This window comes from Prinia subflava, chromosome 1 (genome assembly GCF_021018805.1).
Source record: "Prinia subflava isolate CZ2003 ecotype Zambia chromosome 1, Cam_Psub_1.2, whole genome shotgun sequence".
NCBI classification, from domain to species: Eukaryota; Metazoa; Chordata; class Aves; order Passeriformes; family Cisticolidae; genus Prinia; species Prinia subflava.
The window spans coordinates 51,475,495-51,490,583 of record NC_086247.1 but is presented as its reverse complement, the minus strand read 5'-3'; the positions used below and the strand labels follow the sequence as shown (position 1 = coordinate 51,490,583).

General features: G+C 39.9%; 1 protein-coding gene across 11 annotated transcripts in view; it reads right to left on the bottom strand.

Annotated features, from left to right (window-relative positions):
• Window positions 1-2,868: 2,868 nt before the first annotated feature.
• Window positions 2,869-15,089, bottom strand: part of PTPRM (protein tyrosine phosphatase receptor type M) — a 442,185-nt gene continuing 429,964 nt past the window's right edge. For all 11 annotated transcript variants that reach the window (XM_063396260.1, XM_063396303.1, XM_063396268.1 and 8 more), the window contains 4 exons: window positions 12,201-12,326; window positions 10,265-10,428; window positions 8,060-8,195; window positions 2,869-3,770 (listed from right to left, as the gene is read on the bottom strand). In XM_063396260.1, coding sequence (XP_063252330.1) covers window positions 3,717-3,770; window positions 8,060-8,195; window positions 10,265-10,428; window positions 12,201-12,326 — 480 coding nt within the window. In that variant the 3' untranslated portion in view covers window positions 2,869-3,716. The remainder of the gene's footprint in view (window positions 3,771-8,059; window positions 8,196-10,264; window positions 10,429-12,200; window positions 12,327-15,089) is intronic.

Here is a 15,089-nt window from a genome sequence, read left to right as displayed (position 1 = left end):
GGACTGATGTCTCCCAAAGTTCTGCAGCTCTACTGGGTCTGCATTTATGTAACTTTCTTCTGAAAAGGGAGATTGGATTATGAACACTTACACCAGCTGTCACTGCTGTTTTCTTTGTCTCCTCTAAAATGCCACCCTCCAGATTACTTTCAGAGTTCTGGAATATCAGCCTCTTGTGTTCATATCTTCACTCTCCTCCTTTCTGGTTCCTTACATTTTCTCTGTTCCTAACTCCTAAATGAATGGTGTGGGTTAGAAGACACTAGTCCAACCCTGCTGCCATGGGCAGGAACACCTTCCACTAGATACAAGTTGCTCAGAACTTCATCCAACATATCCTTGAAGGTTTCCAGGAATGAGCATCTCTGGAATCCAGGAATGCCCTCTCTGGGCAACCTCTGTTCCTGCGTTTTTCCATCCTCACTGGACAAAATACCTTCCAGCTAATCGGAATTGTCCCTCTTTTTGTCTAAAACCGTTACCCTCCATCCTGTTGCAACAGACCCTGCTACAAAATCTGTCACCATCTTTCCTGTAGACTACACTCAAATACTGAAAGGCTGCAATGAGGTCTCCATGGAGCCTTCTCTTTTCCAGAGAACAACCCCAGCTCTCTCAGCCTTTTCTTATCAGAGAGGTGCTCCAACCATGTGATCAGCTTCATATGCAGTCCTCATCTGTTTCTTCTTCTTGGCAAAATACTGTTTTGCCTCAGCCTGGATTTCTCTATAATTTGTATGGATTGATAGCTGTAGTATGAGAGTGAGGACACAAAGCTGCTTGCTGTGCTTTCTTTGCCTGGCTCCAGTTTTATGGCATTGAAGTTCACAGAATGCCTTTTGGAACAACATCAGACAGACTCTGCAACATAAACTCTATGTCAGAACAACTAGGGAAAAAAAGAGTAGTATCAGTAAAACAGTAAGAAACACTGCAGAACTCTTTCCTCCTCATCTCCCTTGACCCCTTGCCCCCCCATCAAGACCTACCTGTGCAAAGTATGTTTGCACAAGTGCAGCAGCTGAAATAAGGTCTGGCTGACACTGGAAATCTCTGTCCTCCGGAGAGAAATCCATGATTCTTACTGCAGTCCACGTTTGGGACCACATTGCCAGCATCACCTTCTGTCCAAGGGCTCCTCTGGCACACATATCTTATGCTTTTTGAAACACTGGATGTGACCATGCATATTTCAACAGATAGATCACAGAAAACAACTTTTTATGGTCCCATAATTATTACAAAGAAGTGTGCTTGGCTGGCATACCCGGCCTGTCAAGCTGGTTGTGAGGAATATGATGTTAGAGGTTTGGTTTTTGTTCCCTAACACTAGGGTTTTAAAATGGGTAAGAGCACATTCCACAACAGGCTGAAGTGCTACAAGGTTTATCCAAGGACCATTATTCTTCTGAGGACTGGAGTTGTATTTCCCAAGTTTTTCAGTGCCTCTGTTCAATTTATAGCAATGGCCCATACCTGCCAGCTACACTTTAAAAGAGATGCTTTCCAGATGCAGAGCAAACCTATCTTTGTGTCTTCAGATCTGACTTTTAGAGTGGTTTTGAACTGGGAGTTGACAAGCTGTGAGTCATTCTGTCCAAACTGGATTGCTAGATTTAGAGCTTCTCAACATGTACCAGGTTGACTGGTACATTTATACAGACGCTGCAGTTGCTCTGCCTGCAACGTCTCCTTCAAACTTCTGGCTGAGAAAATGTCTGCGGTTCCAGCAGATGGCTCAGCAAGCCATTGCTGACTCATTCCCCCTTCTTGCTGCTTTGTTCCTGCAACAAAGGCAATTCCCAGCATATTCAGACACTGGCCAGTGCTTTGTAGGAAGGGGAACCACCCAAACACCATGGAAGATCAGTACAGCCATTCTCAGGAGCTTTAATGGTGTAAACCTGTCCACTGGCAGTACTGACAACAGCTCCAGTAATGAGCAGTTTCACAATTTTTTGAGTGACTTCCCCACCAGCCATTCTAGTATTGGTGTCTTCAACATTTTTAACAGAAAGAATTTCATCCCCCACATACCAGTCACCCATCTCAAGAACAAGAGCACCATCACCCCTCCCACAGCAGCAGCAGGCACAGAGGGAACGGCAGGGAATGCCCAGGGCTGCAGAGGGTTGCTGTGACAAGACCAAGCACTACCAGCACAACACCATCTCTTCTTCAGAGCAGGGCACCTTTCAGGTTCTGCGTTTGTGCAAGTGCATTTTTAAGCAAACAATTCAACTCTTTCCTATACTGGCACAGCACATCTTACTCCGCTCTGGTGAGCTGCATTCAGCTCCAGGGATCCCAGCAAAGGCTGAGAGAATTTGGTTTTTTTTTTTAGCTTGGGAAAGAGAAGGCTTCAGAGTGACCTAATTGTAACCCTCCAGTACCTGAAAGGAGCCTACAAGAAAGATGGAGATGGACTTTTTACAAGGGGTTGTACTGACAGGACAAGAGGGAATGGATTAAAACTGAGAAAGTGCTGGTTTAGATTAGATATTAGGAAGAATTCTTCTTCCACTTTGACAGGGGTGAAGCACTGAACAGGCTGCCCAGAGAAGCTGTGGATGCCCCATCCCTGAAGTGTTCAATGCCAGGCTGGATGGGGCTTTGAGCAACCTGGTCTACTGAAAGGTGCCCCAGCCTATGGCAGGGGGGGTTGGAACAAGAGGATCTTTAACGTCCCTTCCAACCCACATAATTCTGTGATTCTGTGATTCTATGACCTTGCTATTGGCTGGATCAACACTGGATGACACAATAAACACCCCCTGGAAGTAGCTCAGTATTTACTAGATTTAACCTAGAAAAGAGGCTTAGTTGGAGGCACTCAGATGCCAAGAGATATTATTAAATTAAACAAAATTTTATCATGTATGTAATTATTTATTGAGCTGAGAATCCATACAAGGTAAACAAATGTTTACACTATCATACAGTAAGCATTTCCAGGGCTTAATAAAAATGATTGTCACTCACTGTGCTTCACCAAAAAAAATCATTTTAATGAATAAATAATTTGATGAAATCAAAAAATATTTACAATATAAACAAATGAAAAAGCTTTGGATATATTAATCTGAGCATCCTGTCTTTTGCATTTTCTAACTGCATTTCTATCAAGATTCTCTCTCTGAAATGGTACAAAGTGGATAGAAATTACAACTCAACAAAATTATCATGATTTGGTACATGTCTTTCTGTTAGTTCAGATAAGCTACATATGATTTGTTTATTATGCACGTGTTAGAATACAAATATAACTAAAATCATATATTACCAAAATGCCAGACAGCATTCTCCACAGAACAGAAATGTACACTAAGCTGTGACAATAACTGAGAATCACAGGCAACAAAATGTAACAGAAAAAGTACAAATTCCTTCATAAGAATATAATTGTGCTCTCTTATTTACCAGAGGACTATGCTGCTTCACCACACATCGATGGCTGAGTATGAATACGGTGTTCGAGGACTGCCACGTGGTTCGGTGTGGGCTCACAGGGGTGCCAAGCAGCGGCTTCAGAGTGGGAGTCGGGCAGTGCAAGCGGTTTTATAAACATCTTCTGGGGCTCTTAAAAAGAGCCAATTATACAAAGCAGTAGAAGCATAACACTGAGAAGTCTTCGTCTCGTTTACACAGACATCATGAAGTGACTTGCTTTGTTTGTGGTAGTGAAAGGAGGAGCTTTGTCTGTGCTGTTTAGACAATCAGCCAGAATTCAAGTATTCTAACGCCACTTCGTAGCAGAATTTGTATTGATCCTGAAAAATCAAAAGAAAACCTCAAAGTCAGTTATTGAAGAAACTTAATTAAAGGGGTCAATATTTCTCTCCTGTTAAAATTATTTACTATCAGCTATTGTCAGTGGGAAGCAGTTTTACAAATCCAATTTATGTTTAGATAAAAAAAATCTTTATATTAACCAGACAATAGACACAATACATAGTAACTTATGAGTTAGATGAGTATTTAGCTGCTTTAATACACTTGTATGAGAAAAATTGACATCATGTAAGCAAATTGACTTGAAACCCTTTTGTCATCTGTCATACACTCATGTAGTACTTTATGAGCATTGGAGTTACTGAAATTCCTCCTTGGAAATGTTTATCTTGAAATAAATCCAGTGTTTAGTACTTCCCAGACTGCAACTTTAATGTCACTCAGGCACTTGCTATGTTTCAGGGCAAGAGTTGCTTGCTTATTGTTGGTCCTCTATTTGCAGCCCAGATCCAACCCATGAGGCTGTGCAACAGCCTTGTGAGATGGGGCCTGAGCTAAATTAATGGGATTAATTCCAATTAATTTTTAGCAACTGACATTAAGTGATGATCACTTAAGTGATGCTTAAGATAGGCTCTTAATAGTTCTCCTGTTACCCAGGCTAAGTTTTCAGGGACCTACCCTGTGCTTTGAACACAGACCTGCTGGTTTTATTTGTAACTGCTTGGAAACAGAGCAAGGCCCAGGAAAATCCTCTTCCTGAGGGATGCAAATCCACTCGGCATCTTCGGGGACAAAGGGGCATGATTTGGCCTCTTTCACATCTTCAGTTGAATGGAGAGATGTTTTTGACTGACCTTTGTCCACTCTGAAACTTTTAAATGGTGCAGTCACTGATGACTTCCCAGTTTTATGTGCATACATACCCCTCTCCTGTTTCCATTCTTGCTACTCGCAATACTTAAAAACACTACAAATATTTAAATGAAAAAAAAGCTGAAAGAAATAATAAGTGCAGGTTCCCCTGAATCTAAGGGCTCTGGCTTCTGAAAATCCAATTTGGAAACACCTGCCAGTTTTAGGACTATTTCTGTTCATGAAATACCTCTTACTTATGCACTTGATTCTATTAATAAAGGATAAGTAAGTACATATTGCCATTTAGGAACAACAACAGATTTAACAAGCTGACAGCACTCAGCCTTGCCCAGCATCACGAGTAACAAGATTTTCAGATATATTTTCTTTTCACCAAAGGAAATATTTTAAAGGATTAAATCTTTTGGCCTGTGCTTGTGATTTGGGGGTCACATTTTAGCTGACCATGCGAAAGACCATGTACTATTAATAAAATCAAAAAGCTATTAACAAGCATGGACCATTTCAAAGTTCTTTTGTTGAGAGTGTCACATCATGAGAAAACAAGTCTTAGGTGCACATATAGCCTAAGTGATGGGTGAGTTGTATGTGAGGGTTTAAAGTCCTGCAAGTCCTTTCCATAAACTGCTTGTATCTTCTTCAAAAGAAAAGAATAAAAAAAGGAAGAAAGGAAAGAACAGAGCATTATGTAAATTCCTTTTCTGCTTTTATTGCATATATGTTTCTAAATAAATGGAAATTGTTCTATAACTGCAAAACGGATCAAAACAAGAGATCAGCCACTCATCCATTTCCACTCTTCCATGCTCATTTTATGCTGATTTCCTGATCCAGCGGAATAACTGTCATTTTCAGTAAACTGAATACCTGTCTTAAAGAGCAGACATATCTTATTTCCCACTGTGTTCACTCACCAGTGTTCTTTGTACATTTTTATTAGTCACTTGATGGTGGATATTAAAAGTCTCTTTAGACTATCTGGATTCAGAGAGGTTATATTTAAATTTATTTTCTAGGACACCTGTGGGTAGGCCAAATAACATTTATCACCAAATGCTCTGGGCATCCCATAATAGATATTTTGCAATACCATGTGTTGTCTTCGTATGATAGCTGAAAAAATTCATGTATTTCCATACTATAGGGATGTGGCATTCAGATTTTCACACTTGGAGGAAAACCAAAGGTTGCAGTGAAATTAAGAGATGAATCTCTAAGTATGGATGGTAAAGACTGCCTTTTATCTAGTCAGAAAGTGCATGACATGTATTGATAAAGCAGTTTTAAAACTATTTTTGTAAAACAATGCCATGATTTTGAGCATTTAATATTTTACCATAAAATTTTACAAGGTACATGACTATTACTGTTCTTCTTTTTCCAACAGAGAAACTGAGTCAAGGACACATAATATAAGAAAGGTCATAAGGGATAAAGTCAGTAACAAGATCAGGAAAAGAACTCAAGTGTCCCAATTCCCTTTACTATGAAGCAATCTACATGGAAATTGAAACCTGGCTAATTCAAATATTTGTTCCTCTGAGATGTCAGACCACAACTGAAGAGATGTCATTCTAACTCTGCTCAGTCTGTGCGTTATGTGGTAATGGGAAAAATCCTGGTTGTTCCTTGCCTTTATTCCTCTGTCTGTTAAAATAAGGAAAACAACACTGACCTCCTTCACAAGTGCTTTGGAATTTCCTAATATTAAAGGCCCTACAAGGCCTTTCTATGCCTTCCAGGCATTCCCAACACCACCCTCAATTTACTAAAAGGTACTTTTATATCTAAAATAATACATTTTGCTTTTTGGATGAAAAAAATCCTCTGCTGAAAAATGGAGACGACTGCCTGACAAATCTATACTTGAAGAACTGTCACAAATGGGAATTTATAGGGAGCATTTTCGTTAACTGTACATCTACACTGGTAATTTTATTTTTATTTCTATAAAATAAATGAGTAAGAGATCAGAGAGTTCTGTGGACTTAAGCTCTAGGAGAATGGAGAACAGCAGGCCTGCCAAATCCCTGTCTAAACTATACTACCTGAATGAAGTAGTAGGACATTTTTCTTAATATCTAGGAAATAAAAATGTATGGTTCTCAGCATGATGATTCTCCTCCTGAGAATATAAACTAGAGGAAAAGAAGCCAACCAAGCTGCTCGCTACCAACACAGTGGAAATTTGATGGTTTCTCACTAATACAAGACTCACAGTTCCTCACTGCTGGCTCACGGCCCTGTTGTGCTGCTCGTGAACTCCCTCCTTGCTTTGCACAGCTGGCAACATCTGGCCTTTTTCCATGTGCCTGGCCAGAGCCAGGCCTAGGGGAGGGTTTGGGACCTCAGAGGCAGGCAAGGAGAGAGAGCTGTGATGGAGGATGTGGTGGGAGCCATTCTTCCACAGGACAGAGGAGGCACAGCCGTCCCTGCGGTGGGGAGCTGGGTATCCCTCCCTGCCTGCCTTCACCTGGGTGTGAAAGCCTCGCTCTTTCTGCCTGTTCTCCAGTGTGTGTGTCACACTCAGCTCATCTGAGGGGTCCTCTCCTAAAACTGCAAGAGGCTGGACCAGCTCAGCAAGATGTCTCTTGCCTCACCCCGGGCACACTACAGAAAAGTTGCTGAAATGACCCCAACTTGTTTAACCAGAGCTTGCAAAATTGGCTCAGATGGGGTTAACATCCCTGAAAGGGCCCAGATGCTGCTTCCTCCTGCCTGTGATATTAAATCAAATGCAGCTGCCTCTTAAGCAGCCACCTCTGCAGCAGGATGTTGTAAAAGTGTCTTTTATAGCCCAGCCTTCAGAACAGGGCATCATGCTACACCCATCTCCAAGTACAAAACTACACACTGGAGTGCAAGAACCTGCTGGTTTAAGCTGTTCTGCAGCTCTTCTGGCAGAGCAGCTGGCACTTCAGCAGTTCTCCATTTAGGAAAAAAGCTCATAAAACACTCTCTAGGAAAATAATTGCACATGGCCTCTTGTTTCTGAACTTCTTTAATCTTTCTATGAGATAGAGCAACCATAATTAAATGCAATATTCTGGATGTCAAACTGAAATTCATGGCTTTGATAAATATTAGGCGATTAAGCTATTTATAAAATATATAATTTGAAAATCTGGCATTTGATTTTGCATAACTATTATTTCTACCATGCAAGGGCTGCTCTCCACTTGGTTCAGCCTGCTAGAAAAGAAAATTAATAAGGATGTTCATCTGAAAGTTTAAAACACTTAAAAAATTCAAACGAACAGAGAGACAAAGTCTCCTTGGGAAGAAAGCAGTGTAAAAATACTCTTACAAGTGAAGTGACTTCATTATCCCCTTTGAAAATGACTTGCTTGCTTTGTGAACAACTCCCACTGCAAATCCTGGAAATCTTACTGACTCTTCTGAGAAAAAGAACATTTTCTATTTAATGGTGCAGTTAAAAAGCTCATACCAGAAGGTCCACCATGTTAGGCTTATTATTCCTCAGTGTCTTCACAGCATGGAATACGTCAACAGCCCTCTGATGTCGAAGCATTTCACAAACAATACTGATTGCACAGAACGTCCCACTGCGGCCACCTCCATTCCTGCAGTGAGAGTGATAAAATGGCTCAGTTACAATGGACTCTGTGTCACAGGCTTGTACAGCAACAGGGATGGCTCCAGAAGGCATGAGCTCCAGCAGGGAGAAACCACAGCACATTCCTGGCCCCAAAGGCTGCAGAACTCTCGGCAAAACATGATTTTTAATTGGAATTAGCATGCTGAAAGATCTCAAAGCTATGATTCAGAAGACAGGAGGCTGACAGCCTGGAGGGAATTGAATGGCTGAGTTTTGTACCACCCTTCAGTGAACACTGGAGACAGCACAAAGAGGATGCTAAAATAAGGATAGAGTACTTTTAGTTTCAGTTCAACACTGCTCTGCATTGTAAACACACATGGCTGCAATTAGCATCAAGCCTGGAAATGCCACGGAGAAAGTGAATCTTTGAGCTCTTTATTCCAGATTCTGGTGCTTTCCTCTTGGACACAAAGGCATTTCGGAGGAACCACAAAAGCACCAGAAGTCTCATTTGTGGGAATTCTGGTGGCTGCACTTGGTGTGGCACTGGGTGGTGCTGCCACGTCCCCCTGGCTGATGTTCTTAGCTCCTGGCAGCAGCAAGAGGGGCTGGCTGCCTGGCAAAGGCTGCTGCTAGAGGCAGATGTATTCCTCCTTCACCCACAGTTACCAGAGAAGCGAACTGCTAACAAAGAAGCCAGGCACAAATGTTCGTATACATGATCAAATACAGCATTTAATAATACTTTATCCCTGGTTATTTTTAATCTTCAAGAGAATCTCTTTCTTTCTGGAAACCCCATTATTTCTACACTTATTGTAATCAGAATCTTTAGGCTGTGCTTCACCGAAAATAATAAACCTTAATAATAACCGGAGTGCAGACTAGTTAGGTAGCAGGTCTTTCAAACAAGCTTTGCAAATGGTTGATTTTCAAAGGAAGATACAACGTTGCACATCTGTCACATCCAGGCACTATGAAAAGAATGCTCTCTGCTGCCAAAACAGTGCCTGATATTGTGGGTCTGTTTGAGAATTTTAATTAAAATAAAGTCATTTAAAAGGATTATATTAGAGCGTTTTCTTTCTTTACTGCCTGGAAGTGACGCATGTGTGATGTTGTACAACTATTTAATATCATCAGCCACCTCAGAGATAACAGTAATTTGCACTTCAAAAGGGTCTTTTCAGCTGAAGATCTCAAAACATTAATTAATCACATTGCACAATGCTCCTTTGATGAAAGTATTATTATCCCCATACTACAGATGGGGAAACTGAAGAGCAATGACTTGTTCAAGGTCAGTGGTAGTGGGAATTATTAATATACTCTTAGATTTTCCTCCATCATTCTGACACAGGATCCCAACTTCTGAACATGGTTTTCCTGTTAGCAGGTCCCTTCTCCATCATGGCAACATCTTTAAACAGACTTTCAGAGGAAAACAAATATAAGTTCAACCACAGAAGACTCAGCCTCAAAAGATTTTGCCCTGCTTCTGAGGGCAAAAGCATGTACAAGTATTAAACCGTATCAAAAGAAGGATGGTGGCAGAGTGGATGAGAGTCTGCATCAGTGGAGCACGAAGTCACAGGAGGACAGAAATATATACCATTATTGGAGAAAGGTAAGGCAATTACATGGTCATCGTAACTGGTCTATCACACCACTTTTACTTCTGTGCTTTATGCCTGGAAAATGAATCACCCCGCCAAAACTACTTATTTCTATGCTCCTTATCTGCAGAAATGAAAGGTACATTGTTCTGAAAGCACATTTTTGATTTACTGTGAATAAATATGCAACTTTCCCATTTGCAAGAGTCACTGGACATTTTTATACAAAATAGAGTTAACTCAAACCCATCATCTTTTCATAGGGCTCTAACAAAGGACAGATGGGGAAACTCATGAATCTACATTAAAATTACACAATTCCTCTCGCATTCAAAGCTTTTAAATGAGCAGTTGTACTATTTATTCAGTTCCAGATTAGATAGATGCCTCTCCAGCATGTCACAAATCTTTCAAAGCCTGGCACAAATTCTGTGACAGCACTCCCGTATTTCTCTCTTCCGTTCCCCGTACTTACAAGCAATGTACAACCGTCCGTCCCTCTCCGCCGTTGTACTCCTCCTGCCACTTATCCACCTGCCGGATGAGCTTCAAGAAGGAGCGCTTGGAAACCGGGGTGTCCCTGTACATGGGCCATCCCAGGAACTGGAACTGCTGCACCATCCGATAGCCGTCCTGCGGCTGTACACACCCGGACAAAAGCAGGGAAAGTAACAGCATGTTTTTGGCATGTCGTTCAGATATTTGCGTCAGTGAGAGAAAGTTGTTCAAGCAGATGATTGCTGACAAACTGCTAATGTAATTTCAGCTGCCCTTGAGGATTTATGACTTTTAATTTCCAATGGAGTTAGTAGAACAAGAGTTTTTAAACAGACTGCTACACAATAGGCTAAAATATAGCAATAGTACATCTGCAGGATCAAGCAAATAATTAATTAATATGATAGGAGGAACTTGATAGGAAAGACAGAGCTTCAACATTACTTCAGTTATATACTGTTTTCATATATAAGCTTCAGTAGTTTTAAGAATGTCTAATGTTTCTGTCCTTTTTTTACAAGAAAGGTCAAAACCTCTCAAGATATTTTGAAGCAGGAAACATTAAAAAAACCAAACGGAACCCTCAGATGTTTCTGGCTTATAAAAAATATCTAACTACATTTTATTTTATTGTGTTCTACTGCAGCAGTCAGAACCCCTCTGGTGAAACGTTACTGAACAGTTGCTTTATGGTGATTTAAAATAAAAAAGGAGCACACAACTAGTGATAGTGGCAGAAAACTGCATTCCTTTGAAAAGGGCATAATAAACATGCACATGAAAACTGGTTTTGTAGTCTAGAGTTTGCCACTTCTGTGCAAAGTGAGGGCATTTTAGTGCCACTCTTAAAATGAGCAACACACAGAAATGTTACATTATATTTTATTCTCTAGAGTAAGAGTTAATACAAAGGATGTAAGATTACCACAATATGGGAATAAACCAAACTGGATATGGCATTAGATGTGCTGTCCAATTGGTTTTGTGTGCTTTATGTCAAAGTCTGGAATCCACTGATTTCCTGTCCAGTTTCTTTCAGCTGATGGCCCCTGTTCCCAAAGCAGATCAGCCAGACCCAGTGCTTGCTGAAGGTCACATTAATACTGCTGGAGGCTGTGTTTTTTACATTGCCACGTTTACTGCAAATGCCCAGCCTTCACAGTATTAAAGAAGTATTTGAAGCTTTACAATCTGCTTCCCTGTTTGGATACTAACATGTTTTTGGTGTCATTCCCTGTCCAGCAAGCTACCAGGTCCCAGGGAAGTTCTTGATTTTTTTCGGAAGGGAGTGCTGGTTACTCCTAACTACGGCTTTTTGGTGGTTGACACGAGTCCATTGCAAAGGCTCCCTGGATAGGAACAGATACCTGGTCTATGATGGAATGTTTTTCCCACTCAGCCTGAAAGGCATGCCTTGTTTAGTCTTCTGTCAACTTCTGGGAGCATAAGAGAGCAAACTGTTTGCCCTTCTGAAGTGGTTACATATGTTATGAAGTGTGGTTAGTGGGACAGGATCTTCACTAAGAGGCTTGGATTGCTATTGAAAAACATACCTAGTATTGGTGTGCAGCTTTCTGCACGTAACACAGATACAAATATACAGGATGGCTAATTCCAAACTACTGAAAACAGCACTGATTTCAGCATTTTTGGCTATCATACAATCTGAATACTGCATTTGTTTCATTTGCATTTAACACGCTTGAGACACGTATTGAAATATTTTTTACTTATACGCAGTCGGCTTTTTCTCCCTCCCTGATTGTGGTGTGACGCAGTATTGCGCCATTGCTTTCAAACAAGTAAGCTGAAAAATGAAAATGGTTCTATGGGAGTTTAGCTTTCAGTTTTATGATTTGAGTAGACTCAACTTATGTACTGAGACAAAATTGTTTTGCAAGTAAGATCCTTACTCTGGCTGCATTATAAATTCGGAATATCCGGCTGATGATGTCTTCTTCTAAGTCAGCTGATACGAACTCCACCTGAATGGGACCATGCCGGTGGACTCCATTTTCTGGCCAGTACTGAGGACAGAGCTATAGGAGACCATGGACAAAAGAGAACACAGTCAATCACCTTGGATTTTGTGCTGCCTCAACATTCTTTTCTGTATTTTAATTTGTCATACATGTACTACTGGAATTCTTGCGCAGTATCTTTATAAAATACACGATGCACCAAGTTCGGTTTGGAGCACTCTGCTTTCATCCTTTTCATCACTCTGCTTTCATAATGCCTTTTCATGTACCTAACATGCAGTTTCTTGCTGCTGTACTTTCAGTGTCTGGTGTTTGGAGTACAACACTTCTGACACTCAGTGCTAGTTCTACAACATATGATGAGACAGGGAGAGGCTGACAAATATTGCCATGTCTTGGAGACAGTGGAGACTAAAAACCAAAGGCCTGGTATCTCCAACTGCCTTGAACAGTTGCTAATAACTCAAACTGCCTCAGAATGTGTGATTTATACTAGGAAGGGCACGTCAATTCCCAAAACTTGGGACTTAACTTTCACATGTGTTTCACTCGTGACTGATGATATTGGCTAGTATCAGCATTGCTTTAAACTTTCAGTAATTGCCTAATTTCATCTTATTAGTGACACCTGAAAATATTAATTATGTTTTCTTCAGTTCTCAGAAAAAATTACTTCTAGGTATCTAAAGATCACAAATTAAAATTACCATTATCTTGCATGGTTTTAGTGTCTAATAATATGACAATGGCTTAATCCAGGAACCAATTACCATCTGTGTTAAGACTTCAAAGATTGAATCAACATTTGCAAGAAGGTTTTTGAAGCTAGAATCTGCCTGTCCTTTCTTTTCCATGAAAATCCTAATGATTTTTTTTAAACAGGGATATTTAGAGCAGTTTGAACATGTAGCTTTTGTAAGCATTCACCAAAATTAAATATGAACTCATGAAATTTTGTTTGCTTGCAGAAGCATTGATGTCATATTTGGAACTTTTTATTTCATTCAGTAAAACAGCTGTGGTCTTCATTCTGCTGCATTGCTGTTGGTGATCCAGAGCTGAGCTGACAAATCACATTTACTCCAGATGTTGTTTTGCATTTCTTATAATACTTAGTCCTCAACAAAGCTGTTTGGAGATGACTACATTTTAGGAAAACATAATCATTTACTACACCAATTAAAAAAGAAAACAGGGTCTGATTTGCAGGAGATCAGTTTAACAAGTTAAACCCAGAAATTTTAAGTAGGAAAATATATTTTCTTTTTATTTAACCCCCTTACGATTTGGTCTGCTGGGACAACTGCATTCCAAATATTGTTGAAATCTTACACAAATTTTTATTTTGAAATATACTAGTGTACAGGATAGCAAGACACAATGCATACAACTGTTGCAAATGCCAGTGCTGAGATAATTTAACATGTGCACAATTTAGTACACATCTCTCAAATACATAGGAATACAGTTCTAACAGATCTCTGACAAATGCTTAAATGATAATAGGCAGACTGTTTGCTGGGGCTGTTTTAGGAAGCTAAGATTTTCAAGTTCTGAAGAAACCAAATGCATTTAAGTCTGCACATTTTGCATGCAAGTGATGATAGCGACTCTCTTCAAGTCAGAGTCACTGTGAAGGGTTGAATTCCATTTCCCAATAGAGCATAACAATCTACATAAATGGTAATATCTAAACAGAACTGTAAACACTTCATATATACATAAATAATAATCATAACAGTAATTATTAATAAATCTGAATGTAATGCGTGTTTTTAATAAGCTCTGCCCTCTCTCCACTTCTGTGTGTTCTGAGGGTTTTGAGATTTATTCCTAATGAAAAGATTGTTACTTGCATTAAGAGGTAAAAGGTTTAACACACTGCAGAGGCAGGTGCATTAACTGCATATCCCAATAGCTTTTAAATCCTGTGAGGCTAATAAATGCTTGGAATAGCCATGCCCTATTGTAAATTCAAAACATAGCCAACAAATTAAAAAACACTCTGTTCAGCAGTCCCTAACAGTCTGTCTCCCTTGAGTCTTTCCTTATTCACTCAGAAAATAATCTTAGATTCATGAATAAAAGTTTTGTCTTTCATTTCTATTTTTCCTCCCTGTAGACAGCGCAGGGCTTAGAATCAGAAATACAGTCTTTAAAATAGTGTGTGGAATTCCTACATGTTCCTTTGAAAGACCAAAAGGAAAATTAGTATCTTTTAAAAATGAATTCTACATGTTAAAAAGAGGAAACATTTTTTAAAGTATATGCAATACCAAACAAAGCTAAAAAGGTTCTTGATCATTAAATGACCTGCAGTCTGCTCTAAAAAATTACTATCACTCTTAACCAATAATTAACGAATATTTACACATTAAGAATCCAGATTACCACCACATTATTCCAGCAGAGGGCTGGTGCAGTTTGTTGGACCTAAGGAAATTACATCTTTGTAAGAACTTGGAATTGTGCAGTTGTGAGCCAGGCTCTGGGACACTTAGTGATTAATCCTAGTGATTAAACTGCCAACCAGTAGGCTCAGTTTTCCAATTTTCTGAACAACATGTACAGCATGTGCAACACTTTTGTAAGGTAATTACATTCCCCTACACGTTTTGTTGCCCTCTTTTCTCTTCCAAAAGATGCTTAGTCTCCAAACTTTAGCTTCTTTCTCCTAGCTTAGTTCCTGTCTTCTTGCTAATGACAACATCATTTTGTGCAACACACAACACAGATTTTCACACTGGGAACACCTATTCCTGGTAAAGAGACCAAGGTCATTGACCTATTTCAGGCAGGCTAATGAACAGCTGTTGGCTT